This window comes from Dendropsophus ebraccatus, chromosome 6 (genome assembly GCF_027789765.1).
Source record: "Dendropsophus ebraccatus isolate aDenEbr1 chromosome 6, aDenEbr1.pat, whole genome shotgun sequence".
In the NCBI taxonomy this organism is placed as follows: domain Eukaryota; kingdom Metazoa; phylum Chordata; class Amphibia; order Anura; family Hylidae; genus Dendropsophus; species Dendropsophus ebraccatus.
This window is the reverse complement of record NC_091459.1, coordinates 5,193,797-5,221,659: the sequence shown is the minus strand read 5'-3', so window position 1 is coordinate 5,221,659 and position 27,863 is coordinate 5,193,797. Positions and strand designations below refer to the sequence as shown.

The window sequence follows — 27,863 nt, the reverse complement described above, 5'->3', positions numbered from 1 at the left end:
GTCCTCGAAGGGTTAAATAAAGTACATGCTTTGACCAGTGAATTTCATATATTGCAAAGTGCCATGTGCATCATGCTATACTAAAAAATAACGGAGGCAAGGCGTGCCTAAAATGCTACTGTTCAAACATAGGGAAAAAAGATGCAAAGTGCAACTAATGTGCAGTAAATTAAATCTTCAAAGTAATATGAAGTATCACTGAAAATGCAGATCACATGCCATAGAGCTGTGCAGCTCCCTTACCCACAAAGACACCCCAACGCACGTTTCGGTACGCCCTTCGTCAGAGTATTGGTGTGCGGCTTAGGCAGTTAGCAGGTCATAGGCCACTTAAAGGGTTATAAGGGTAATCATTGATTAATTTAATAATTTTAAACACATTACATTTTTAGTTTTTTTTAAAGCAGTAAAATAAAATTAGTTATATAAATTGCCGATCATTGTCAACATGTCAGTTTTATCACAGGGTGCAAATTTCACTGCACAACGAATTTTTTTGAGGTTTTGCAGCATATTTTATGGACAAATAAAGAATGTAATTAAAAAATTACAATTGGTGTCCCTGCGCAAGGATGACACGCAAATTCGTGTTTCATATTTTTTTAAAAAGTTACAATTAGTGTTGCAAAAAATAAAACCCCATATTAGTAGGTGAAAACATGGAAATGCTAAGGCCTTTTAAACATGAGTAGGATAAAACAAAAGTGCAAAAACAAACAGTGGCTGTGGAGGGAAGGGGTTAAAAAGTATGATTGATCGTGCCTAAAACACTACTTTAAAAATCGTTTAATCACTAGGTTGAAGGGGTATAGCCATTTATCTGCTGCTGGGCCTGTCCACTGTGTAGTGCTGTGCCGAGCGGCTGATCTGCGGGGGTTGCCAGGTGTCAGCACCCCGATGATCAGTGACTGATGAGATTACCCCATGGATAGTTTATCAGTGTAGTTTGTAGGTTTTCAGTGCATCTTTCTTCAAGGTTCCTTGTTCCTGTGACTTGTTTTCCCCACAGGAACTGTCCCACCTTAGAAGGTAACTGGCTAAGTGGGGCATTTCATGCGGGGACAGGAACGAGCAATAATGCCTTTTAATCTCCAAATAGATCCACAAAAAAGGAAACAAACCGAAAGATCGGATTCTATGGATCTATGGTTCCTAAACGATATTCTGTAAAACAAAAAAAAAACGTTTGGGTTAGTTCAACAGGATGCAAAAAAGCTAGCCATAAGGTTATGGGAAAACATCAGGAATCTACTCGATAAATCTCATAAGAAAAGGAAATGTAATGTTTATAAACCCAATCACATGGCATACAGAGGCGTTACCTAAGCAGATAAGGTCATGCTGTCACGGGCGGTCAGACTGGTTTTTGCACTTTGGTGTAGAAGTCTGCAGCGCTTTGTTTGAAGGTTTAATGAGTCACTGGTCTCCAAGGCTCCATCCATGTTAATTCTGTAATGTTCCCATAGGTTTCTATAGGACCAGTGTATGACAAGAGCGTGACCATTGAGCGTCCATTTGAAACGGTCACATTTAGTGAATGAATACTGTAGTCCGCTATTGCTATTGTTTATAACCAACAGTCACTGATTCCCATTGTGCAGGTGATACTAAAGCAGTGCTCTACATTTAGCCGTCCTTGGCTTCTAGCAGCCATCACTCTTTTATTATTTTCACCTATGGGACTGGACGGGGGAAATTTTCTATGGCCGTTTTCTATAGTTTTTATTGGTACCATATTGGTGATTGCGTTTTATAAAAAAATTTTTTTATATATAATGTGAAAAAAAAATGCAATCTTGGAGGAGGAACTTTTATACGCAGTCATTAGATTGGTTATATTGGTCAATGCTATGTTATTGCATAGCACCGATCATTGAGATCAGCGCTCTGCTAGTAGAGTGTGCCTAATGCAGACTCCAAGAGCATATTGTGACTATACAGCAAAGGATAGGTAAGGGAGCTTTATCTGTTAGGGGAACCAATCGGAACTGGGGTGTTCTGATTAGTCAGTGACAAGTACTACCGGGTTTCCCCAAAAATAAGACACCAAACCTACTCTACCCTCTAACCTAAAGTAAGGCAACCCCTACACTACACTAGGGCACACCCCTGTTTTTTGTAATGACAGTGACACTTAAAAGTCCCCTCCATGCCAGCAATGTATATATACATTCCAAGTGCTCGGGGCATCAGCAGTTGGAACATATTTAAAGCGAATGTGCACAACAGAACGCATGTATGCATGCAACATGTGCATGAGACCTTACGCTCCTTTTTTTCTGAATCACTTAGCTTATATTGCTTTGATGAACTTTATTACTTGTGTAATTGTAAAAATGAGTTAGTTTGTTTTTGGGGTGTAACAAGTCAGACCTGAAAGAGTTCCAAACGGGAATAATTGTTTTTGGGGTGTGCCTATTGGGACGTCTGTGACCTGAGCTGCTGATTTGATGGGTGTGTTGAGCTCTACTGTTTTCTTCACATCTTAGGCTGCATTCACACGTTCAGCGTTTTTCCCGGTCCGTGATTGTGGTCCGGCAGCTACCTCCGTGATCCGTGCAAAACAGTCCGTTTTTCATCCGTTTTGCATCCGTTTTGTATCAGTGTTCATTTTTTTCATGGATCTGTGTTAAAGCATTTTAAATTACATTGATTACATCGCATCCGTGTTTTTCACGGATGAACACGGATGTCACATCCGTGTCCATCTGTGAAAAACACGGATCTCATTGATTTCTATGGGGAATCCTTTCTGTGCATCCGTTCCGAGTAATGACATGTCCTATTTTTTAACGGAACGGATCATGGATCCGTGAAATCACGGAACATCTGAATAGCCCAATAGAAAGCAATGGGCTGTAAAATTGTCTGTGAGCACGGACAACTTCCCGCAACGTGTGAATGCAGCCTTAGTGTATAAAGAGCAACAAAACATCAGCAGACAGAAGTAGATGTGGTCGTGAGTCGAAGAGCACTCAGTCAAATTGGCACCAGCACCAGTGAAAACCATCAGTCCTGCAATGTCAAACAGCTTGTTTAGTGTTGGAAAGACCACAAAACAGTCAGTGGAGTCATGGAAACATGTAATATTGTCTCATGATATACAATGCATGTTTGCAATTTACATTTGTTATTTTTTTTTCCGTTATCATGGAAAATACGGCACTTCCTGTGTTTAGTCTTTTTTTTTTTTTTAACCAGCAGTAGTTTAAAAAGCTGCTTTCAGGAGACTGAATCTGGATAAAGTAAGTATAGCTGTTATATGGCTGCCTTTAGGAGACTGTACCTGGATACAGTAAGTATAGCTGTTATATAGCTGCCTTTAGGAGACTGGGCCTGGATACAGTAAGTATAGCTGTTATATAGCAGCCTTCAGGAGACTGGACCTGGATACAGTAAGTATAGCTGTTATATAGCAGCCTTCAGGAGACTGGACCTGGATACAGTAAGTATAGCTGTTATATAGCTGCCTTTAGGAGACTGTACCTGGATACAGTAAGTATAGCTGTTATATAGCTGCCTTCAGGAGACTGGACCTGGATACAGTAAGTATAGCTGTTATATAGCAGCCTTCAGGAGACTGGACCTGGATACAGTAAGTATAGCTGTTATATAGCTGCCTTCAGGAGACTGGACCTATATACAGTAAGTGTAGCTGTTATATAGCTGCCTTCAGGAGACCGTACCTGGATACAGTAAGTATAGCTATTATATAGCAGCCTTCAGGAGACTGGACCTGGATACAGTAAGTATAGCTATTATATAGCTGCCTTCAGGAGACTGAATCTGGATAAAGTAAGTATAGCTGTTATATGGCTGCCTTTAGGAGACTGTACCTGGATACAGTAAGTATAGCTGTTATATAGCTGCCTTTAGGAGACTGTACCTGGATACAGTAAGTATAGCTGTTATATAGCTGCCTTCAGGAGACTGGACCTGGATACAGTAAGTATAGCTGTTATATAGCAGCCTTCAGGAGACTGGACCTGGATACAGTAAGTATAGCTGTTATATAGCTGCCTTTAGGAGACTGTACCTGGATACAGTAAGTATAGCTGTTATATAGCTGCCTTCAGGAGACTGGACCTGGATACAGTAAGTATAGCTGTTATATAGCAGCCTTCAGGAGACTGGACCTGGATACAGTAAGTATAGCTGTTATATAGCTGCCTTCAGGAGACTGGACCTATATACAGTAAGTGTAGCTGTTATATAGCTGCCTTCAGGAGACCGAACCTGGATACAGTAAGTATAGCTATTATATAGCAGCCTTCAGGAGACTGGACCTGGATACAGTAAGTATAGCTATTATATAGCTGCCTTCAGGAGACTGAATCTGGATAAAGTAAGTATAGCTGTTATATGGCTGCCTTTAGGAGACTGTACCTGGATACAGTAAGTATAGCTGTTATATAGCTGCCTTTAGGAGACTGTACCTGGATACAGTAAGTATAGCTGTTATATAGCTGCCTTCAGGAGACTGGACCTGGATACAGTAAGTATAGCTGTTATATAGCAGCCTTCAGGAGACTGGACCTGGATACAGTAAGTATAGCTGTTATATAGCTGCCTTTAGGAGACTGTACCTGGATACAGTAAGTATAGCTGTTATATAGCTGCCTTCAGGAGACTGGACCTGGATACAGTAAGTATAGCTGTTATATAGCAGCCTTCAGGAGACTGGACCTGGATACAGTAAGTATAGCTGTTATATAGCTGCCTTCAGGAGACTGGACCTATATACAGTAAGTGTAGCTGTTATATAGCTGCCTTCAGGAGACCGAACCTGGATACAGTAAGTATAGCTATTATATAGCAGCCTTCAGGAGACTGGACCTGGATACAGTAAGTATAGCTATTATATAGCTGCCTTCAGGAGACTGGACCTGGATACAGTAAGTATAGCTGTTATATAGCAGCCTTCAGGAGACTGGACCTGGATACAGTGAGTATAGCTGTTATATAGCAGCCTTTAGGAGACTGGACCTGGATACAGTAAGTATAGCTGTTATATAGCAGCCTTTAGGAGACTGGACCTGGATACAGTAAGTATAGCTGTTATATAGCTGCCTTCAGGAGACTGGACCTGGATACAGTAAGCATAGCTGTTATATAGCAGCCTTTAGGAGACTGGACCTGGATACAGTAAGTATAGCTGTTATATAGCTGCCTTCAGGAGACTGGACCTGGATACAGTAAGCATAGCTGTTATATAGCAGCGTTTAGGAGACTGGACCTGGATACAGTAAGTATAGCTGTTATATAGCAGCCTTCAGAAGACTGGCCCTGGATACAGTAAGTATAGCTGTTATATAGCTGCCTTCAGGAGACTGGACCTGGATACAGTAAGTATAGCTGTTATATAGCTGCCTTCAGGAGACTGGACCTGGATACAGTAAGTATAGCTGTTATATAGCAGCCTTCAGGAGACTGGACCTGGATACAGTAAGTATAGCTGTTATATAGCTGCCTTCAGGAGACTGGACCTGGATACAGTAAGTATAGCTGTTATATAGCAGCCTTCAGGAGACTGGACCTGGATACAGTAAGTATAGCTGTTATATAGCTTCCTTCAGGAGACTGGTCTTGGATACAGTAAGTATAGCTGTTATATAGCTGCCTTCAGGAGACTGGACCTGGATACAGTAAGTATAGCTGTTATATAGCTGCCTCCAGGAGACTGGACCTGGATACAGTAAGTATAGCTGTTATATAGCTGCCTTCAGGAGACTGGACCTGGATACAGTAAGTATAGCTGTTATATAGCAGCCTTCAGGAGACTGGACCTGGATACAGTAAGTATAGCTGTTATATAGCTGCCCTCAGGAGACTGGACCTGGATACAGTAAGTATAACTTTGTTATAAAGCATGATAACTAAAATAATGAATGTAACTTGCAAACTTGCTTTGTATCATGTCTACTATTGATTTAGATTTTAAAAGTTATAAAGACAGGTAAACTTTAAACTTGCTGTCAAGCTTAGTGTGGGTTCCTGTATGGTTTGGGGTGCAATATCATATCATCTTTGGGTCCATTGATTGTCCTTGAACTTATAGGAACAGCCTAGAAGTATCTGGATATTGTGATACAAAGAAACTACAGTGTTGCAGATACAGCCAGTCAGGGACTCAAAAGGGAGGGGGGAGGAGGGGGAGACAGAGAGAAAGGCTCACACACAGATATGTGTCTTTAGCGGGAAGCAGCAGCTGAGAACTGGGGGAAGGAGACTGAATAGATAAGAGTATTTCATTATATATCATTATTATCACTGTTTGAGATGGGGCAGGAAGTCTGAGTAAAGACATTTGTTCCACAAGTCTGTTTCACACAATTCTTAATAACCATAGATAATTATGGCTGAGGCTCCGCAGCAAGGATGAAGTCTCTACAGCATAATTAAATTATCAGTATCTGAAGCCAGACATGGACCCTTGAGTGCCCCCGTCTCACTCGGCTTAAGCTTTTAGCTTCAGTAATTTAAGCCCAAAGATAAGTTATATCCCCAGATATCCATAACCAGGCATGTAATGGCCGCTGATTTACTTTATTTACAGCAGTAATTCAATACCGCTTCCCTGTGTTAGAGCTTATACTACAGGATATCTATACATATATATATATATATATATATATATATATAGACACGGGCCCCAAAGATAAAAAATCTGCCCTGTTGCTGGGTTAGGGTGACATTGCAAAGAGAGGTCGCAGCTTTGAGCCTTTTTAGGAGAGTTGAGAATTCATATGCTCAGACCGATTTAACCGATTATCGCTCCGTGTAATAGAGACAACGATCAGCCGATGGCAACGAGCTGATTTAGGTTTGGACCTAAAATCGTCAGCCTGCAGGCCTGTGATTGGCTGAGTAGCCTTAGCGGCCCATCTAATAAATAAGCCAGTTAATAGGACCCTAACACTCAATAGTAAGTCCTTCTCATTGTGTTTTCACAATGCTGTATGCTGTAGTCCTACATTGCACCCTACACCACAGCATAAAGTATAGGCACCAATTACACGGGTCGACTATGGGCAGCAAAGTCTGCACGGACATCATTAGCAATGTCCGTGCAGCCCTTGCCTTTAGTGTAAAATAATAAAGAATTAACTTATCTTACCATGTTCTCTGGTCTCCTCGGAGGCCTTCCCCGTTGTCTGCAGCTCTGCCTTCTGTTCTGCTCTACACAAACAGGCCGCCGGCCACTCAGCCATTCATGCCACGGCCTGTCTCGGTCAGTGATTGGCTTGGCAGCAGGCAGCCTGTCAGTGTAGAGAGGGGAACAGAAGGTGCAGCCACTGGGAAGGCCTCCGAGGACACTGGAGAACATGGTAAGATGAGTTAATACTTAGTTACTTTATGCTCCAGTCATCAGTCTTCGACCTTACAGTGGTATTACACATAGCTATTACACATAGCGATGCATGCTCTTTATTACATGGAGTGGTAATTGGCTGAATCGGCCTGATTCGGCTGATTATCACTCTGTGTAATAGGACCCTAACACAGCATATACCTGGAGCGTGCGGCCCCTTTAGTGTAGAGTACACCCCTTTGTCACCCACTATTCACACTGTTACTTAGCTGCACCATATCTCTGTGGTTGTTTTTTCTTTCTTTCTTTTTTTTTTTTTTTTGAAATGAATGACTTCTTCAGGCCCATCCATTTGGTGTGGAAAATGGACAAGTACTAAGGGTTTGCCTTGGAATTGGCCTCAGTGTATGTGACCCCCAGATTCCTGGACTATTGTAACACATAAGAGAAATGCCAACAGCTGAAGGGGCAATGGCTTTTTCCGCTGCATATAGCTATGCTGGTAATTCCCATACTGGAGGCTTTCTTTCCAGTGTATGATCCCGATCTGGTCTTGCTTTGACACTGATGTTTGAATTTAAAGCCACTTTCTGTATATATCTCAGAGGCTTGATGTCCGTCTCCTTGAGAAAGTGACTTCTAGTCCACACAACAGACATTGTTGACATACAGTTGTATATATCAGGGTATAACTCCATTGTCTATACCAAAAGGATTTCTTGGTGTGTAATGTGGATATACAACACAACTGGAGCATAAACCAAGCTTTACCATTATGAGGGGAGTATTTCTTCATTCTACATGGGATAGTTCAGTGAAAAAAAAATCTTTCAAATCAGCTGGTATCATCAAGTGCCAGAGATTTAAAATTTACCTCTATTGAAAAATCTCAAGTCTTCCAGTACTTATCACCTGCTGTACGTCCTACAAGAAGTGGTGTATTCTCTCCAGTCTGACACAGTGCTCTCTGCTGCCACCTCTGTCTATGTCAGGATATGTCCAGAGCAGCAGCAAATCCATATAGAAAACCTCTCCTGCTTTTCAGACTGGAAACAATCCACCACTTCCTACATGACATTCAGCAGCTGATAAGTACTGGAAGACTTAAGATTTTTTCAAAGAAGTAAATTACAAATGTCTTACCCTTTATGGCACCAGTTGATTTGAAATATTTTTTTTTTTTGCTGAACTACCCCTTTCAGGGTCCCATGGTACGCTTGTAATAGGGACATAAACTTGCATTGATGAGGTCTCTAATAAAAAACATGGAACATCCTCTGTAATGACTGTACAATAGATACTGTGTTTAACAGCTGCAGGCATGTGTCATGTTTTATTGATATTGTGTTTGCTAAAAATGAATTATTTAGTATATGGGAACTAAACAATCTGACCCTGCAACAAAGCCATGAAGGGAGCTGCGACACCGCAGTCGCTTAAGCCTGAAACAAACCTTTTTGCTGGGGTGACGCCTTCAGCACACAGATCTACATGGAAACCTGGGTGTGACAGCTGCACAGTGCTGCATTGTTCTCTACAGTTCTAGTCTCTATTATTAGGGGGGAGTATAAAATAATTAAAGATGTCAGCCTTTTTGTTCAAAACAGCTGAGAAGGAGGTGACCGAACATAACAATATGTCCTCCGATCCATGCTTCTTGGTCTAAGCGAGGAGCCAGGTCGTGACCCAGCTGCGGCAGCTGACTGGCTGAACAGGGCTGACAGGTCAAGACCTGGGTACTCGCTCAGACCAGGACGCGGCCGGGGAACCGAAATGGAGCACAGAGGACCCTAGCGCTGGAGCCAGGGAGGTAGGTGCATGTTGCTGTGTCCAGCCACCTCCTCCTCGACCCCGGACTTCTCCTTTAAATGCACCTCAGGTCATGACTGCATGTGTTCCTCATATATGACCAACTGTTTCCCCTTACTCAGTTTTCAGAAATGGCCCAGCCCGAGCAAGGGGGAGAATTCCGACCAGTGGTCCTTGGAGGACAAGATCTTCCTTCATCCGGAGTCAATCCCGACACCCGGAGCAAACAGACTCAAGAGGAGAACAAGCCACATGATTCAGACCCTCGTTCCAGCCGACAGTATATCATGAGAAAGTTCTTTGTTGCCAGGGTAAAGTAACCATGTTGTTTATGTAGCGTGCATACACTGTGCTTTATCTGCTGCCAACATTGTCAATTGTAAGGGACATTTATGTGGCCAGTGATCCACTCAATGTTCTTATGAATGTTCATTCCAGATCATTGCCCAGTGTAACCATACCAGCGATCAGCTGACAAGTGCTTGTGCGCTGGCTGATCGCCGTTAAAGTAATCAATTGTAGACAGCTCTTCGCTCTGGGAAATATGCTGCTGACAACAATTTGTGTCTGTAGAAGGGTTTAAAGGGGTACTCCGGCAGAAATCTTTTTTTTCTTATTTATTTCTATTTAACAATCTCAAGACTTACAGTTCTTATCAGCTGCTGTATGTCCTACAGGAAGTGGCATTGTTTTTAGTCTGGAGTGCAGGAGAGGTCCTCTATGGGAAAGTGTCAGACTGAAAAGAAAACACCATTTCCAGCAGGACATACTTCAGCTCCCGGTCTTCTCTCCTATGCTCTGCAGCTTCCCGGTCCCAGCAGCTGCAGTGCCAGAGCGGCCTGTCAGGACCAGGACAGGACCGCCCCAGCCTGTGATTGGCTGAGCGGCCTGTCAGCTGACAGGACGCTTAGATGTTGCAGCCGCTGGAACCGGGAAGCTGCGGAGCACAGGAGAGAAGACCTGGAGCGTGGAGAGGTAAGGTGTCAGGTGTTTGGGTAATTTGGGTCAGCCGTTGGCCACACATCGCTATTACACATAGGTCCAAACCTGAACCAACGAACAACCGATGATTGTTTCATCGGTTGACCGTTGTTTCTATCACACTAAGCGATAATAGGCCGAATCGGCCTGATTTGGCCGACTATCACTACATATAATAGGGCCCTTACACCGACGGCCGAACAAACCGCACATGGCAGGTATGGCTGACGAAAGTATAAGATGTATGGGGACCTATATGTATAAAGTCTACAGAGATCTTAATCCACTCAGAAAACAGCAATAAATCTTTAAATCTATGATGGTGTCTCATGTTAATAATGTATATATTGAAGCAATAGCTAAGTGTAGGATACTCCTAGTGATCTGTGGATATAGTGCAAATGCATGAGGTTACCTAACAGGCGCTTTACTTGCATTTACCCATTAGATGTATAATCCTAAAGAAACTTGCCAATCAATATAGCACATTAAATGCACCATTTTGAAATATATATATTTTTTACAATTATCCTATACCTTGTCACCCTATTATATCCAGGGAGATGTGACAATCAGCAGCATTTCTTTTCCATTAATCCGCATTGATGCTGTTTTCTTGTCCCAACCGAGCCCCCTGTCTCTGTTCTTCTGCTCGTCCGGACACTGATCATTATGTGATAGTCTGATCAGCAGGGAACCCTGTGCACCTCCCAGAATGTGAATACACAGCACTATTTAATTGCAAGGAAGGAGAACAAGGGGAACGCTACCAGAGGTTAGAGGAGTTGCTAGAGGCTTTGAGTACAGAAATCGTCCATTGACTTTTTATTAATTTCCCAACTCCATGTCAAAATCCACAAAGACGCAACAAATCCGCAGCTCCGTGTGCATGGTTTATTGGGAATTTGTGTATTGCATGTTGCGCTGTGTGCACCCCCATATGATGTAGTGAATACTCTTTGTTCTTTTAGCTTCTGGACACTCGCACCACATTCCCTGCACAGCTACCATGGCAGATGAAGAACATACTTATTCTTCGTACTATCCCCACAGAGCACAGTGTATCTCAGTGTTAGTGATAAACCATGACTGAAAGTCACAAGATATTCCTCTAAACCAACAGCATTCCACATATAGTCCTGGCTTCTTCTAACAGAGGGATACTGACGGCATTATAAAATAATTGTGGGAACAACATCATCTCTCAAAAAAAAATTCTGTGCGTCATGTTTACTCATCTGTTAGCTGGTATCTGAATAGCTACTGTGTGTGTATATATATATATATATATAGTCAGATTCTATGAAGATAGTGCCAACATACACAATGTCGGCTGATCGTTGCCTTTCTACATTAATCAAAATCCCAGTAACGATAGTGACGGTCTGCTGGCCGTCACTCCATGTAATAGGTAGCGGACTGCTGCTATCTCCTCTGGGCCACCCAAACGATTTAAGGATCATCTGGGCAGCCCCTCCTTCAACTTTTTGTGCTCCCACCACCCCTGCACTCCTCCCCACTTACTGACAGTGCATGTAATAGCACAGACAGAGAGTGGGGAATGAGGCACAAGGAAGTGCTCCTAAATATCCAGCTGTCTAATATGGCCCTATGCCAGAATTGTTTCTGATTGAGAGCCATGGGGCCTGCATTTAGAACACAGCTGGAAGTAGGCAGATCCCTACATTGTGTAGTGGTCAAGCTGGATTACTGCAGATCAACTCCCATTGTAATGAGTGAAGGTTGAGCTGCAGTTACCCAGTACAGCCACTACACAAGGTATGGCACTGTCTGCTTATGGCTGTGTTCTCTGTGTACGTCCAGGTGCAGAAGCTTTTGATAATGATCAGATCAGTTATTGGTGGCGTATTCTGAGGATAGGCCTGCTGTAAAACCATTTTCCATCATCTTTTATTCGTTGTATGGTGAATATGTAGCATGATCACCTGCCTCTAGGAATTCATTCACATTGTTGGCAACTATGGAAAAGTGAACTGAAATATTTTAAGGGGCGTCTGAAGAATCAGCTCTAATGTGATCCTTGATATAACTGGGGCAAGCCTAGCTGACTGCTCACTTTATAAATGTTCTTGTCTGTCTTTCTTAGCCGGGAGCCTTTGATCAAGCTGTTGAAGATCTGACAAACCAGTTGTTATCAAAGGAGAAGGAGGTTGTTAATAGTGCCTGGCTGCTGGCAGAGTGAGTATCACATTTTGGCAGTTTTTGCACATATTATCATATTGTGGCTTTGTGCTAAAATAAAACAAGAAAAAAAACTGTGTATTTCTCATCAGCCCCCGTAATGACAAAGTGATTGCAAATTTATTAAAAAGGAAAAGCTATAATATTACAGACCCTTTAGTTAGTACTCAATGGAAGCACCTTTGGCAGTGATTACAGACTCTAGTCTTCTTGGATATGATAACGAATAAAGAGCAGTCTTCGGGGGCACTCACCATAAACTTCTCCTTTATTTGCCAAAATCAACGTATAGCAGGACAATAGAGAACGCTCTTTCACTGGCCTACATCCGATGCCTTGACAAAGTGCTGGAGGGCACAAAACGGACGTAGGCCGGTGAAGGAGCGTTCTCTGTTGTTCCGCTATGCGTTGATTTTGGCAAATAAAGGTGAAGTTTATGGTGAGTGTCGCTGAAGACTTCTCTTAATTCATTATTCCTATGTGCACTAGCAGAGCACAACCGCTAGCACCTGGAGATTTGGATGTGGGTTAAAGGAGAAGTCCGGCAAAAGTTTTTACTAAAGTATTGTATTGTCCCCCAAAAGTTATACAAATCACCAATATACACTTATTACGGGAAATGCACATAAAGTGCTTATTTTACTACTGCATCAAGGCTTCACTTCCTGAATAACATGGTGTTGTCACTTCCTGGATAACATGGTGTTGTCACTTCCTGGATAACATGGTGATGTCACTTCCTGGATAACATGGTGATGTCACTTCCTGGATAACATGGTGATGTCACTTTCTGGATAACATGGTGTTGTCACTTCCTGGATAACATGGTGTTGTCACTTCCTGGATAACATGGTGTTGTCACTTTCTGGATAACATGGTGTTGTCACTTTCTGGATAACATGGTGATGTCACTTCCTGGATAACATGGTGTTGTCACTTCCTGGATAACATGGTGATGTCACTTCCTGGATAACATGGTGATGTCACGACCCGACTCCCAGAGCTGTGTGGGCTGTGGCTGCTGGAGAGGATGATGGCAGAGGGATGCTCAGTGTCCCTCCAGTGCCCTGTGTCCTCTCCAGCAGCCACAGCCCGCACAGCTCTGAGAGTCGGGGCATAACATCACCATTTTATTCGGGAAGTGACATCCCCATGTTATCCAGGAAGTGACATCCCCATGTTATCCAGGAAGTGACATCACCAAGTTATCCAGGAAGTGACATCACCATGTTATCCAGGAAGTGACATCACCATGTTATCCAGGAAGTGACATCACCATGTTATCCAGGAAGTGACATCACCCTGTTATCCAGGAAGTGACATCACCCTGTTATCCAGGAAGTGACATCACCCTGTTACCCAGGAAGTGACATCACCCTGTTACCCAGGAAGTGACATCACCCTGTTACCCAGGAAGTGACATCACCCTGTTACCCAGGAAGTGACATCACCCTGTTACCCAGGAAGTGACATCACCCTGTTACCCAGGAAGTGACATCACCCTGTTATCCAGGAAGTGACATTGCCAGGTTATCCAGGAAGTGACAGCTCCATGTTTATCCAGGAAGTGACATCACCATGTTATCCAGGAAGTGACATCACCATGTTATCCAGGAAGTGACCTCACCATGTTATCCAGGAAGTGAAGCCTTGATACAGTAGTAAGTGCAGGGAAAAAAGCCCTTTGTAAGCATTTCCCGTAATATAACTTTTGAGGGGCAATACAATACTTCAATAAAAATTTTTGCCAGACTTCTCCTTTGTTGCCTTCAGCTCGATCAGTAGTGCTGGTGTTAGATCCTCTGTTAGATCCATTTCTTGGATATGATGCCACAAGGCTTGTATACTGAATTTGAGGTTTTTCTACCATTCTTTTCTGCAGATCCTGACAAGCTGTCAGGTTTGATGGGGATCATCAGTGGGCAGCCATTTTTTTTTTAGAGATGCTTGATTGGGTTTAAGTCAGGGCTCTGGCCGGGCCACTCAAGGATCTTCACAGACTTGTCACTAAGCCTCTCCTGTGTTGTACTTCAGACATTTAGATTTGAGGCCAAAAACGTCAATCTTGTATTTTTTTTTAATTTTAATCAGTCTTTATTAAGTTTTTCCAATAAGAAAAAAGAAAACAGATTTTACATACAAAGCAGGGACCGGCACAACCCGAATCCCTGCCAATATATATATAAATACATTTCGCACAAGGGTAGATCCTAACCCGTTTAACGGTTTCACCATACACATATACAAAATAAAGCATCCTTATCAAGCCTTAATATTTATACACATTATCGTTTACCATAAAATCCATACCCCAGTGCCAAGTCACTTTCCACAAAAACAAACAAACACCCTTTTCTGTGTAAGTGTTAGGAATCAACTTATATAGATTCCCCAATTCCCCTCTTCTATTCCCCCTAGGTCGGGATAAATTTGTGATAATTTCATGTGAATATACAATAAATACTTCCTTTTCTTTCGTGCATCTCACCGCGTGACGAAGCTGCAAATAATAAAACAAGTGCTGTGTTTCTAGTGAAAATTTTCCCTGCAAATATTCAAAACCCAGCAAGGATCCATCTTCAAATAACTGTGCTACTTCCATAATACCCTTCTTAATCCAAAATTCTTTTGTATCCATCTTTGCTAATTCGGCTAAGTGCGGATTATCCCATAGTGGAGTGAATATAGTGCTCCCCTTAATTAAACATATCTTCTTGACATTATTCCATGTTTTATTCCATAGTCTCCTATATGTCATCTCTATTTCTTCATTTTTACATGTATCTAATGCGCTCATGGGATTTCTATAAGCAATTTTTTCGGGCCCAAAACACAAGACCCTATTACTGAGAAACTGTTTCTTAAAATATTCTGCAGTTGAATTGCCAGAAAATAAATTTTAAAATCTGGCAGAGATAGCCCCCCCATCCTCTCTGGGACTATGAGGTGGCTATAACGTATCCTAACTCGCTTTCGTCCCCATATTAACCGGTTCAACAATACTTCTATTAGCTTAAACCACTTATCTGGGATCCATATAGGAGTAGAGCGGAGTACATAGAGTATCTGAGGCTGTAAAACCATCTTAACTAAAGACATACGATCGGCCTGAGATAGTGGCAGTCTCAGCCAAATTTCTACTTTTTTTTTCCATCTTGGACAACAACGGTTTTAAATTATATTCAACAAATCTTTTGCGATCTGATGTCAAATTAATCCCTAGGTATTTAAGACATGGACCTTCCCCTACTCTCTTGAGCACATAGTCAGGCATATGGTCATCCTGTCCGACCATCAGGAGGGAGGACTTAGTCCAATTGATCTGCAGAACAGAAATTATCCCAAACTGGGCAATACATTCCATCACTTTAGGAATGACCCTCCGCGGATCCCGGATTAGTATCAGCATATCATCCGCATATAGTATTATTTTCCCCTGAGGCCCTCTAAGACCAAATCCCTCAATACTGGGATTCTGTCGCAGCGATTGCCAAAGGTTCAATGTATAATGCATAGAGAAAGGGGGACATGGGGCATCCCTGCCTGGTCCCACGGGACAGTGTGAACCAGACAGAGAGGTCCCCATTGACCAGCAGTCTCGCCCTGGGAGAATCGTACATCATCCTAATCCATTGAATCATGGTTGACCCAACCCCAAAGGCCTCAAGGGTTCTCCAGAGGTAGCCCCACCCCACCCTGTCAAAGGCCTTGACAGCGTCCAACGACAGGATGGAGCGGGGCCCTGTTCCTCCAGATTGCACATCAGAAAATACCCTTTCGATATTAATAAAAGCCGATCTTTCTGGCATAAAGCCATTTTGATCTTCATGGATTAGGGAACTAATAACACTTCTAAATCTTAAAGCAATAATTTTAGCAAACCATTTTATATCAGAATTTAACAAAGAGATTGGCCGATAAGAGTCAATCTCTTTACTATCCTTGTCCTTTTTGGGGAACACAACTATTGTAGCGTCGAGCATGGAAACTGGCAATTTTCCTGTATCACAAGCATCGGTAAGTACTTCATGGAATATTGGCAAAATATATTCGGAGCATTTTTTATAAAACTCGGACGGAAGTCCATCTGGACCAGAGGCCGAGCCATTAGGAAGTCCCCTCAGTGTATTTTGTAGTTCAGATATAGTGATCGTCTTCTCCAAGCCCAATCTCTGTTCCTGAGAGAGGCCAGGGAGATCTAGCCCAGAAAAGAAATCTCTGAGCTGATCCTCTGTGGCCTCTATTTCAGAGGTGTATAGCCTATTATAGAAATCCGTAAACTCATCTCTGATCTCAGATTGCTCTCTAGTCAAACTACCTAACTTATCCAGAATCTCCTCTATGGCTCCCCTCAATCTTGTATTTTTCATACTAGATAATCCTGTTTCTCAAAGTCTTAGTGCCCTATTACACGGCCCGATGACTTTCTGTAAGCGAGCACTGATCTCCTAGATCAGCACTCACTTACTGAGCCTATACACTGCCCGATAATCTGGCTGCAAGGACTGCAGGGACATCATTAGCGATGTCTGTGCAGCCCTTGTAAAAAAAAATAAACTCCTACATACCTCTCCATGCTCCCTGACATCCTGCTAGCTTCGGCCGCTCCTGGTACTGTGTGAAGTCACAGGCCTCTCGGCTAATCACTGGAATATTGATGTGGGACTGTCCTGGTGATTGGTTGAACAGCTTCTGTCACTACGGTGCCAGAAGCAGGCTGAAGCTAGCAGGATGTCAGGGAGCATGGAGAGGTATGTAGGAGTTGTTTTTCTTTTTTTTTACACAGTCACCAGCCATCATTATTACATGCCCAATGACTTTAGGTCTGGGCCTAAAGAAACGATTAGCTGATGATCGTTGTCTCTATTACATGGAGCGATCAGAGGCCGAAATGGCCTGATTTGGCTCATTATCGCTCCATGTAACAGCACCTTAGAGCCCTTTAGATGCATTTTCTAGGCTCCAGGCAGTGTGGAAAGGTTCTGAAGACCTTCCCAATGTAATGTAAGTGCATACTCAGCATCCAAGCGCCGCACTAGCCGTCTATAAGGCTATTCCACTGTGGTACAATAAGCGCTCATTTCCATTTGTTACTGAGCATTTATTTGCTGTAAATGGTCTGGCACAATGAGTTCTGTGTGCCAGCTCCGCACTGGCACCGGAATCATGTTTTCTATTTGTTTCTAGTTAAACATATCCCCAGTAGGTTGCTGTTGAAGAAACAGAATGACAAAAACATTGAACCACCATAGCTGACACTGTAGTCTAGAATGGAGATTCGACTTGTAATTAAAGCATTGAGCAGGTGGCAGGGAACAGCTTGATGAAGGATACACTGTACACAATATATCCAGGGAAGTGCTTTATTTTTCTTAAAGGAACAGTCTATGGCAATGTTAGCTTGGCTGCAATATCTATGTGTTATATAGCAATTACCTAGAAATATCATTGCATCTAACACGGCCCTGTATTCCTTATTTCCACTGAGCAGGTAGGCGGGGCCTGTGTGATTGTGCGTTTTCAGGATCGGAGGCGTACAACGTGCACTGAACTTTACACACAAACACAAGATGTTTTATTATTGACCCCATAATAACCCGACCCAAATAGCCTAAATCACCCAGCGCTAATTTTCATAGCATTTTACTTTTTTCCTTCATGACTTTGTTTCTCCATCTACAGGGTGATGTAAGTTTTTTTTTTTTTTTTTTTAAGAAACAAGTGTATTTTGTAATGGCGCCAATATAACATAAAACATATCAGTATAATATATATAATTTATGGGCTGAAATGCTATTTTGTAATTTTTGGGGGGTTCCCGTGTCTACGCGATGCACTTTATGGTAAAGCTGACAGGATATCTTTATTGTATACATCAGTCCTAATACAACGATACCCATGTTATATATTTTTTTTTAAATCTCTCTATGTAAAGGCACCCTAACTTTTTTTTTTCACCTACGGGACTGTTTGGGATGTCATTATTAGCACCATGATCTCTATTTTTTTAGTGCCAAACAACACCCGTTGTTCGTACCTTGTGTGAACATACCCAAAATGTTTATTTATTTATTGGGGGGGCAGCAGCAGCAAATCCCCCTAGAACACCTTCTCCTGCTCTGAACAGTTCCTGACATGGACAGAGGTGGCAGCAGAGAGCACTGTGTCAGACTGGAAAGAATACACCACTTCCTGCAGGACATACAGCAGCTGATGAGTACTGGAAGGCTGGAGATTTTTAAATTGAAATAAATAAGAAATCTATATAACTTTCTGACACCGGTTGATTTGAAAGATAAAGATCTTCGCTGGATCACCCTTTTAAAACGATGGTAGGCATTGTTTTTTGACAATTGTGACCACCTACCTACACTTTTTTTCATTTATAAAACCATAAAACAAATGATACAAGTGAACATACCCTTAGTCCTATGAGTTAAAAAGAACAAGCTGCATGTTTCTGCTCACTATCCTACTGTAAAGTTTTGCCAAGTAATCTCTATGGGGCACATTGGGCATTGTGTAATATCTGTGGCGGAGACCTATTCCCCAGAATCCTTCAGTATTATGGCCTATAAACATGGTGTCATTGAATTGCTCTACCCCACCCCTATGTGTAAAGAGAACACTGCTGGGCATATGTCATATGTGATGATAGAGCGGTCTGGGTGAATTATTAAGGAGCTGGATGCCCAGGCTGCCAACTCTTTATAGACAAACTTCAGTGAAACAAAAAAATTCAAGATAAAATGAGCAAAGGACGTAGGAGCCTATCCTTGTGCTGCCTTCTGTCTCTCTCCTTGTACCAGCGCCAAGACACAAGCAACATGTTCCACTGGAGCTGATGTGTCAGTACACGAGCGCCAACTTCAAAACAGTTTAGGAGCTCCCGACACCATAAATAATCATGCTGGAAACTCCTAGGTCCAGTCCGCAGAACACCACCCGTGTACCCACAATCTCCCCCCCCCCAAACCACTTGTACCTTCAGATAGCTGCTTTTAATCTAAGATCTGTCCTGGGGTCCGTTCGGCAGGTGATGCAGTTATTGTCCTAAAAAACAACTTTTAAACTTGCAGCCTCGTGCCCTACGGGCGTGGCTTAAAATATCTGTGCCTTAAATTTGCACCACCCCACTGTGCCTCCTCCCCACCCTCTTCATCATTAGGAATGCCACTGGAACATTTTCTCCATGCTGAAAACTGCACAGGTGCCTTAACGATTCAGCCCATGTGCCGTGCTAAACAGGTGGGAAATAGGAGACAATCTATCTGGAGCATTCCTAATGCTGAGTTGTTGGGGAGGAGGGACAAAGGGGTGGTGCAAAGTTAGGGCACAGATACTCCCGTTTGGCACGGGGCTGCAAGCTTAAAAGTTGTTTTTAAGGACAATAACTGCATCACCTGCCGAACTGACCACAGGACAGATCTTGGATTAAAAGCAGCTATCCAAAGGTACAAGTGGTTTGGGGGGGGGGGGGGGAGATTGTAGGTACAGAGTCCCTTTAAGGAAGAAGTTCGGCAATTTAAAAAACAGTGGAGAGGCAAGTAATAATTGTTTATTAGGTTTCTCCCGGCTGCCGATTTTTTTTTTTTTTATTTAAATTTTTAAATCGCCCAACTTCTCCTTTAAAGGGAACCATTCACCCCGTGGCCCCCGGCAGAAACTGACATACAGTGACATAAAGGTGAATATACTTACCACATCGCTCCCGGTCCCATCCCGGATCCCGTTGTTGACACAGAGAAATCGCTGATTCTTCTTCTCCCGCCCATTATGGTAATGAGCTGAGATGAGTCCAACGTCCATAGGAAACGACGGACGAGTCCAACTTATTCATGAGGTCCTCTTCTCGTCGCCGCCCATCCACGCCTCCTGGAACTTAATTGACGTCTTCAGTCTTCTGACGAATTCCCGCGCAGGCGCCGCTGCGATGATCTCATCACCTCTTCTGCACCTGCGCGGTAAACAGGATACGTGCTCGAGACAATTGCCGCACGCGCAGTAAACAGTGAAGCTGCGGAGCGGCTTCAATTGTGAACTGCGCATGCACCGAAAACGACTGTCACGGCGCCTGTGCGGGATCCGGCGAGAAGAAAGAAGACGAGGAGGAAGAAGACCCGACGTCAATCAAGTGTCGGAGGCGGGGAGAAGGCTGGACTTCGGGCCTGGCGGCGCTCATTACCATAATGGGCGCGAGAAGAAGAATCGGCGATTTCTCCGTGTCAACAAGAGGGATTCGGGACAGGACCGGGAGCGATGTGGTAAGTATATTGACCTTTATGTCACTGTATGTCAGTTTCTGCCGGGGCCACGGGGTGAATGGTTCCCTTTAAAGGGGTTATCCAGCGCTACAAAAACATGGCCACTTTTCCCCCTACTGTTGTCTCCAGTTCAGGTGCAGTTTGCAATTAAGCTCCATTTACTTCAATGGAACTGAGTTTCAAAACCCCACCCAATCTGGAGACAGGGGAGGGGGAAAGTGGCCATGTTTTTGTAGCGCTGGATAACCCCTTTAACCTCTTCCCTCCCGGGCCCCTTTTAGTTTTTACACTTTTGCTTTTTCTACCTCATGTTTTAAAGGCTTGCATTTTTTCACCTACAGACCCTAATGAGCCCTTATTTTTTGCGATACCAATTGTACTTTGCAGTGGCAGACTTAAATTTCTATGAAACATGCTGCAAAACAGGAAAACACCTACTCCAACGTCATTTCCTCCCGAGCAGTGATTGGTTGAGCAGGCATTTCTTGCTCAGTGTCAAAAATGAAAGCAGGAAGCTGTACTTAAAGGGGTACTCCAGAAAAAAAAAATTCTTTCATATCAACTGGTTTCAGAAGGTTATATAGATTTGTAATTTACTTCTATTTAAAAATCTCCAGTTTTCCAGTACTTATCAGCTGCTGTATGTCCTGCAGGAAGGGGTGTATTCCTTCCAGTCTGACACAGTGCTCTCTGCTGCCACCTCTGTCCATGTCAGGAAATGTCCAGAGCAGCAGCAAATGACAGTTCCTGACATGGACAGAGGTGGCAGCAGAGAGCACTGTGTCAGACTGGAGAGAATACACCACTTCCTGCAGGACATACAGCAGCAGATAAGTAGTATTAGAAGTATAAGTAGAGATAATTTACAAATCTATAAACCTTTCTGAAACCAGTTGATTTGAAAGAAAAAGACTGTCAGGGATTGTTGTGATGGATGCGGCAGGGGATCAGGACAGATGAGTATAACAGATCCTGCTGACTGGGTACATCCCCCCCTAAGCATATTAGGTCATGTTTACTGTAGGACCAACTGTAATTAGTAACAACACGGCTCAATTTACTAATAAAAAATATCTGACAATGGATATTTATTTTTTGTTTGTCATTTATTGTATTAGATAATATTATATTTTATTAGCACACAAAAACAGATGCTGATGTATGCTGACTACAGGAAATTATACTTTACAATCCAGCTGTACATGGGGCAAAAAGTAACTTGGGCAGTAGTCGCACACAGAATCTTCCCGCCCCACTGAGCTTGATTGATAGATCTCTCTATGTACAAAGATTGGGAAAAAACTATCAATTTAGCCAGACAAGGCGGAAGGAGCTGGGGACCGCTCCATTGGCTTTTCTCCCTAACCTTGCAGTTTTATAGTAAATTTGAATTCATTTGTAATATGCCTGTCCCTGTTTCTTGCTGTTATGGTTTCGACAGCATGACTCTCATTACAGGGGAACTATCTGCAGGTGATGAATCTAACCTACTAATGGTGCGTTTGCACAGACAGATTTATCTGACAGATCTTTGAAGCCAAAACCAGGAACAGACTATAAACAGAGATCATGTCATAAAGGAAAGACTGGGATCTATCCTCTTTTCAAATCCATTCCTGGCTTTGGCTTCCAAAATCTGTCAGATAAATCTTTCTGTGTAAACGCACCCTAATATGTCCCTATTGCACAGGAGACGCAGAGGAGGAAGCTATGTCTCTTATGGTGTGTCTCTTATGGTGTGTCTCTTATAGTGTATCTCTTATAGTGTGTCTCTTATAGTGTGTCTCTTATAGTGTGTCTCTTATAGTGTGTCTCTTATAGCATGTCTCTTATAGCGTGTCTCTTATAGAGTGTCTCTTATAGCGTGTCTCTTATAGTGTGTCTCTTATAGTGTGTCTCTTATAGTGTGTCTCTTATAGTGTCTCTTATAGTGTGTCTCTTATAGTGTGTCTCTTATAGTGTGTCTCTTATAGTGTGTCTCTTATAGTATGTCTCTTATAGCGTGTCTCTTATACTATGTCTTATAGTGTGTCTCTTATAGTGTGTCTCTTATAGTGTGTCTCGTATAGTGTGTCTCTTATAGTGTGTCCCTTATAGTGTGTCTCTTATAGTGTGTCTCTTATAGTGTGTCTCTTATAGTGTGTCTCTTATAGTGTGTCCCTTATAGTGTGTCTCTTATAGTGTGTCCCTTATAGTGTGACTCCTATAGCGTGTCTCTTATAGCGTGTCTCTTATAGTATGTCTCTTATAGTGTGTCTCTTATAGTGTCTCTTATAGTGTGTCTCTTATGGTGTGTCTCTTATACTATGTCTCTTATAGTGTGACTCCTATAGCGTGTCTCTTATAGTGTGTCTCTTATAGCGTGTCCCTTATAGCGTGTCTCTTATAAAATGTCTCTTATATTATGTCTCTTATAGGATGTCTCTTACCTTCCTCCTCGGCACCGTTTCGTGCATTTAGTAGTTTGCCCCACGGTCCGGTAAGACTGTTAGAGGGACTACTCGCCCCCATAGTGCTGATCTGTCCCCTGGCGGCCCGCTCCATTATAACTAGAAAGGGACAGGCAGTGCTCCTAGCTGTCTCACCAGACAGCGGAGGAATCTAATAACTGCACGGGAACAGCGCAGAGGAGGAAGGTAAGAGACCTAATATAAGAGACCTAATATAAGAGACATGCTATAAGAGACATGGTATAAGAGACATGGTATAAGAGACATGCTATAAGAGACATGCTATAAGAGACATGCTATAAGAGACACGCTATAAGAGACACGCTATAAGAGACACGCTATAAGAGACACGCTATAAGAGACACGCTATAAGAGACACGCTATAAGAGACATGCTATAAGAGACATGCTATAAGAGACATGCTATAAGAGACACGCTATAAGAGACATGCTATAAGAGACACGCTATAAGAGACCTAGTATAAGAGATATGCTATAAGAGACCTAGCTTCCTCCTCAGTGTCTCCTGTGCAATATGGACTGATCAGCAGGTTAGATTCATCCCTCCCCTTTAATGTACTATGTACAGTGTTCCTCACGTTAGCTGTGCACAATACACACTATCTTTTTCTTTTTATTATCCACAGTCATCTCATTTGTTGCACTTAGGGCTAAATATTATGTGTTCTTTTCCCCGCTCCATACCTCCAGTATTCCCCGCCTGAGAACCAAATTATTGTTTTCTTTTTATGTTCTCTCTGCTGCATTTGCATCTACTCGCTTATTGTACTATAAACAGATCTGAAACTACATCCACAGAGCGTTCTGGTTCCCGAGCATCTTAACATATTGAAACTCATTTTACGTATACTTTGTTATATCAGCGGGGACAGCAGGCAGGGACAAGTAGCACATAGATAATAAAAGAGGTTGTTCACTACTAGTTTTTTTCTTTCAAATCAACTGGTGCTAGAGATTTGTAATTTACTTCTATTACAAAATGTCCAGTACTTATCATCTGCTGTATTTCCTGCAGGAAGTGGTGTATTCTCTGTAGTGTGACAAAGTGCTCTCTGCTGCCACCTCTGTTGATGTCAGGAACTGTCCAGAGCAGCAGAATCCCCATAGAAAACCTCTTCTGCTCTGGACAGTTCCTGACATGGACAGAGGTGGCAGCAGAGAGCACTGGGTCAGACTATTTGGGTCATGTAGTGGTGACATGCTATGATACGACATGGCTCACTCAACAAACTGGGGCTTTTGGTTTGGAAATAAAAGCACGAGGTGAAGTGATCCAAGTTAAAGTTTTGTTTCTTATCTGCCTTTTTTTTCTTAGCATCAATGTTCTTTGGTTCTCTGCGCAGCTTTATGTACGGGAATAGTCTGTAATAGTCTGTTATGTGTGGGATTCTCACCATTTTCTTCCTAGTTAGAAAGCTGCTTGCATGATATTTTTTTCTCTTATTTTCACGTTCTCCGGGGCTGTCAGAATCTTTCTAAATGAAGACAGCCACTCGCAGAAACTTGTGAGGTTTTACAGTTTTGTTCATAATCCAGATGGGAGATATTTTTTAACAAGATTTCAGAATGAATAATCACCATAATGTCAAATTAAAAAGCTGGCGTACAGTTTCCTTCCCGCTTTTTATCCAGATTGGGAAAATGCTGCCACCTTGAGGTCAAACTCCAAAATGCATAAACAGGATTCCTTTATTGCCGCCTTTAATATGTTCTCGTAAACCGCTACCTGTGATGTTTTTATTGCTTTTATTCCTTGCAGAATTGATCACTGGAACAATGAAAAGGAACGCGTTGTTCTCATAACAGACAATAACCTTTTCATCTGCAAGTATGACTTCATCATGCTGTGCTGCCAACAGATCCAGAAGGTTCCTTTAAACTTCATAGACCGGATATGTCGGGGTCCGTTCATATTTCCAGAGAAGTCCTTAGACAAGTAAGTGTAAGAGTACTATTACATGGCCCGATAATAACTGTAGCAGATCGGCGCTCGTTTACTGGGCCTTTTACACAGCCCGATGATCGTTTAACAAGGGCTGCATGGACACCGTTACCGATGCCCTTGCAGCCCTTGCTTTAACTCTATACATTACCCTATCCATGGTCCAGGGCTCCTCTTGCGGTCCGCTTCTCCCTGCATACCGTGCGCTGCAGCTGCATAGCGGCCTGTCAGAAAGGCCGCTCTGAAGCTGCAGCTCGCGGGACCCAGGGAGAAGCGGAGCACAGGAGGAGCCCTGGACCATGGATAGGTAATGTATGCACTCTGCAAATTGCCAGCCGGGCACTGCTATTACACGTAGCGATGCATGGTCGGTGCCCAACAATTATAGGTCCAAACCTATATAAACAATCAGCCGATGATCGTTGTCATCAGCTGATCGTTGTGTTTGTCGCACGGAGCGATAATCGGCCGGATAGGGCCAATTCGGCCGATTATCGTTCCGTGTGCCAAGCACAGGTAAAACATACATGGTGGGAAGCCTAATGTTATGTGGCCCTTCCATATATTGTACAATTGATGTGAGTTCTTATTGTGTCTAGCTGGGACCTGCCATTTTTCCACTGGGAGGGTCTGTGCTCAGTTGGAAATTTTCTTAACAGGTTTTTATAGAAATGTGGAGCGTGTGCATCAGCCACCGAGCCATCATACCTAGTTGCATTGTTGCATTGTCACAACAGACCTCTTATTCTGGCTGCATGCTGTGTAATTGTAGACCCGGGTAACACTGATCAAAGCAGCCGTGTCTGTTTACTGGGGACAAACAGCAATCTGGACCCTTACTAAGCTATCTGTTCTGAATCTGAAAGGGTAATCCTCAATATGTTACATATGGCTACAGTGGTTAACACTTAAAGGAAAGTCTCATCAGAAAATGACTTATTGTATAAATAATGTTTTATGATAAACATACTTTTTTTTTTTATTTTTGGTAACTTTTTTTTTCAAATTTTACATTTTCCTATATTGTAAAATAATCATGAGATCTTTCAGTTTTCATTCCCACCACTGGGGCTAAAACTTGTTGTGTCTGTGGTGATAAGAGGAGGCTGCTGTAAAGTGATCTGTACAGCATTGCTGCGTCATGTGACACCAGTATATAGAGGAGACAATAGCAGCTCCCTGTGGAATGACCTCTTCACAGGTCACAGAGTGCGCTCAGTAATGTCTCACATTCATCTCAAGGGGACAGAGTCTGTCTATTGTCATCTATGGCCATGAGTCTTGCTGTAAAACATGTCACTGAAAGGAGAAGTCTGGGGAAAATTTTTATTAAAGTATTGTATTACCCCCCCCCCCCCCCCAAACGTTATACAAATCTCCAATGTACACTTATTACAGGAAATGTTTACAAAGTGCTTTTTTCCCTGCACTTACTACTGCATCAAGGCTTCACTTCCTGGATAACATGGTGATGTCACTTCCTGGATAACATGGTGATGTCACTTCCTGGATAACATGGTGATGTCACTTCCTGGATAACATGGTGATGTCACTTCCTGGGTAACATGATGATGTCACAACCCGACCCCCAGAGCTGTGCGGGCTGTGGCTGCTGGAGAGGATGATGGCAGAGGGATGTTCAGTGTACCTCCAGGCCCTGGCGCTTTTATCCTTTGGTCTTTGGGGCTGTGGCAGGTGTCATCTTTTGCGCAATGATGTTTACTTTCTATCGGTACCTTGATTGCGCATATACGACTTTTTGATCGCTTTTTATTAACATTTTTCTGGATTTGATGCGACCAAAAATGCGCAATTTTGCACTTTGGGATTTTTTTTCGCTTATGCCGTTTACCGTGCAAGATCAGGAATGTGATTAATAGTTCGGGCGATTACGGACGTGGCGATACTAAATATGTTTATTTATTTGTTTACTTTTATTTAAAACATGGGAAAAGGGGGGGGGGTGATTCAGACTTTTATTAGGGGAGGGGATTTTTACTAATAACACTTTTTTTTTTTTTTTTTTACACATATACTAGAAGCCCCCCTGGGGTTAGGGTTATTCCCCCTGGGGTGAGGGTTATTCCCCCTGGGGTAAGGGTTATTCCCCCCTGGGGTAAGGGTTATTCCCCCTGGGGTTAGGGTTATTCTCCCCCTGGGGTTAGGGTTATTCTCCCCCTGGGGTTAGGGTTATTCTCCCCCTGGGGTTAGGGTTATTCCCCCCTGGGGTTAGGGTTATTCCCCCTGGGGTTAGGGTTATTCTAGTATATACACTTTGATCGCTCATTGAGATCTTTGCTGTATACATATACAGCAAAGATCAATGAGATCGGCACTCGTTTGCTTTCGGCTGCTGCAGCCGAAAAAAAAACAAACGAGTGCCGAGCCGGGGATGGCGCCATCTTGGAGCAGAGCCCGGCCGGCACCACACACGGAGATCGCTCCTCAGCGATCTCCCCCACTAGACACCAGGGAACGGCTGCATCCGGTAATCGGAGGCAGCTGTCAACTTTGACAGCTGCCTCCGATTACCTGATTAGCGGGCACGGCAATCAGACCGTGCCCGCTAATAGCCGTGGTCCCGGGCTACACACGCCACCCAGGATCGCGGCGGTTCAGAGTGCTCTGAACACCTACTGGGGACATATGACGTACGGGTACGTCATATGTCCCTAAGAGGTTAATGGGGTTGTTCACCAAACAAAAAATATTTCAAATCAGCTGGTCCTAGAAAATGCCAGAGATTTTAATTTACTTATATTAAAAAATCTCCAGTCTTCCACTACTTATCAGCTGCTGTATGTTCCGCAGGAAGTGGTGCATTCTTTCCAGTCTGGAGAGCAGGATAGGTTTTCTATGGAGATTTTCTGTTCCTCTGGACAG

The 27,863-nt window shown here is 42.9% G+C and overlaps 1 protein-coding gene across 1 annotated transcript in view; it reads left to right on the top strand.

Moving 5' to 3' along the window:
• TPRG1 (tumor protein p63 regulated 1) overlaps positions 1-27,863 on the top strand; it is a 73,674-nt gene that overhangs the window by 5,151 nt on the left and 40,660 nt on the right. Inside the window, exons 2-4 of the mRNA XM_069974421.1 lie at positions 9,244-9,432; positions 12,210-12,301; positions 24,798-24,974. Of these exons, the coding sequence (XP_069830522.1) occupies positions 9,253-9,432; positions 12,210-12,301; positions 24,798-24,974 (449 nt within the window). The 5' untranslated portion in view covers positions 9,244-9,252. The remainder of the gene's footprint in view (positions 1-9,243; positions 9,433-12,209; positions 12,302-24,797; positions 24,975-27,863) is intronic.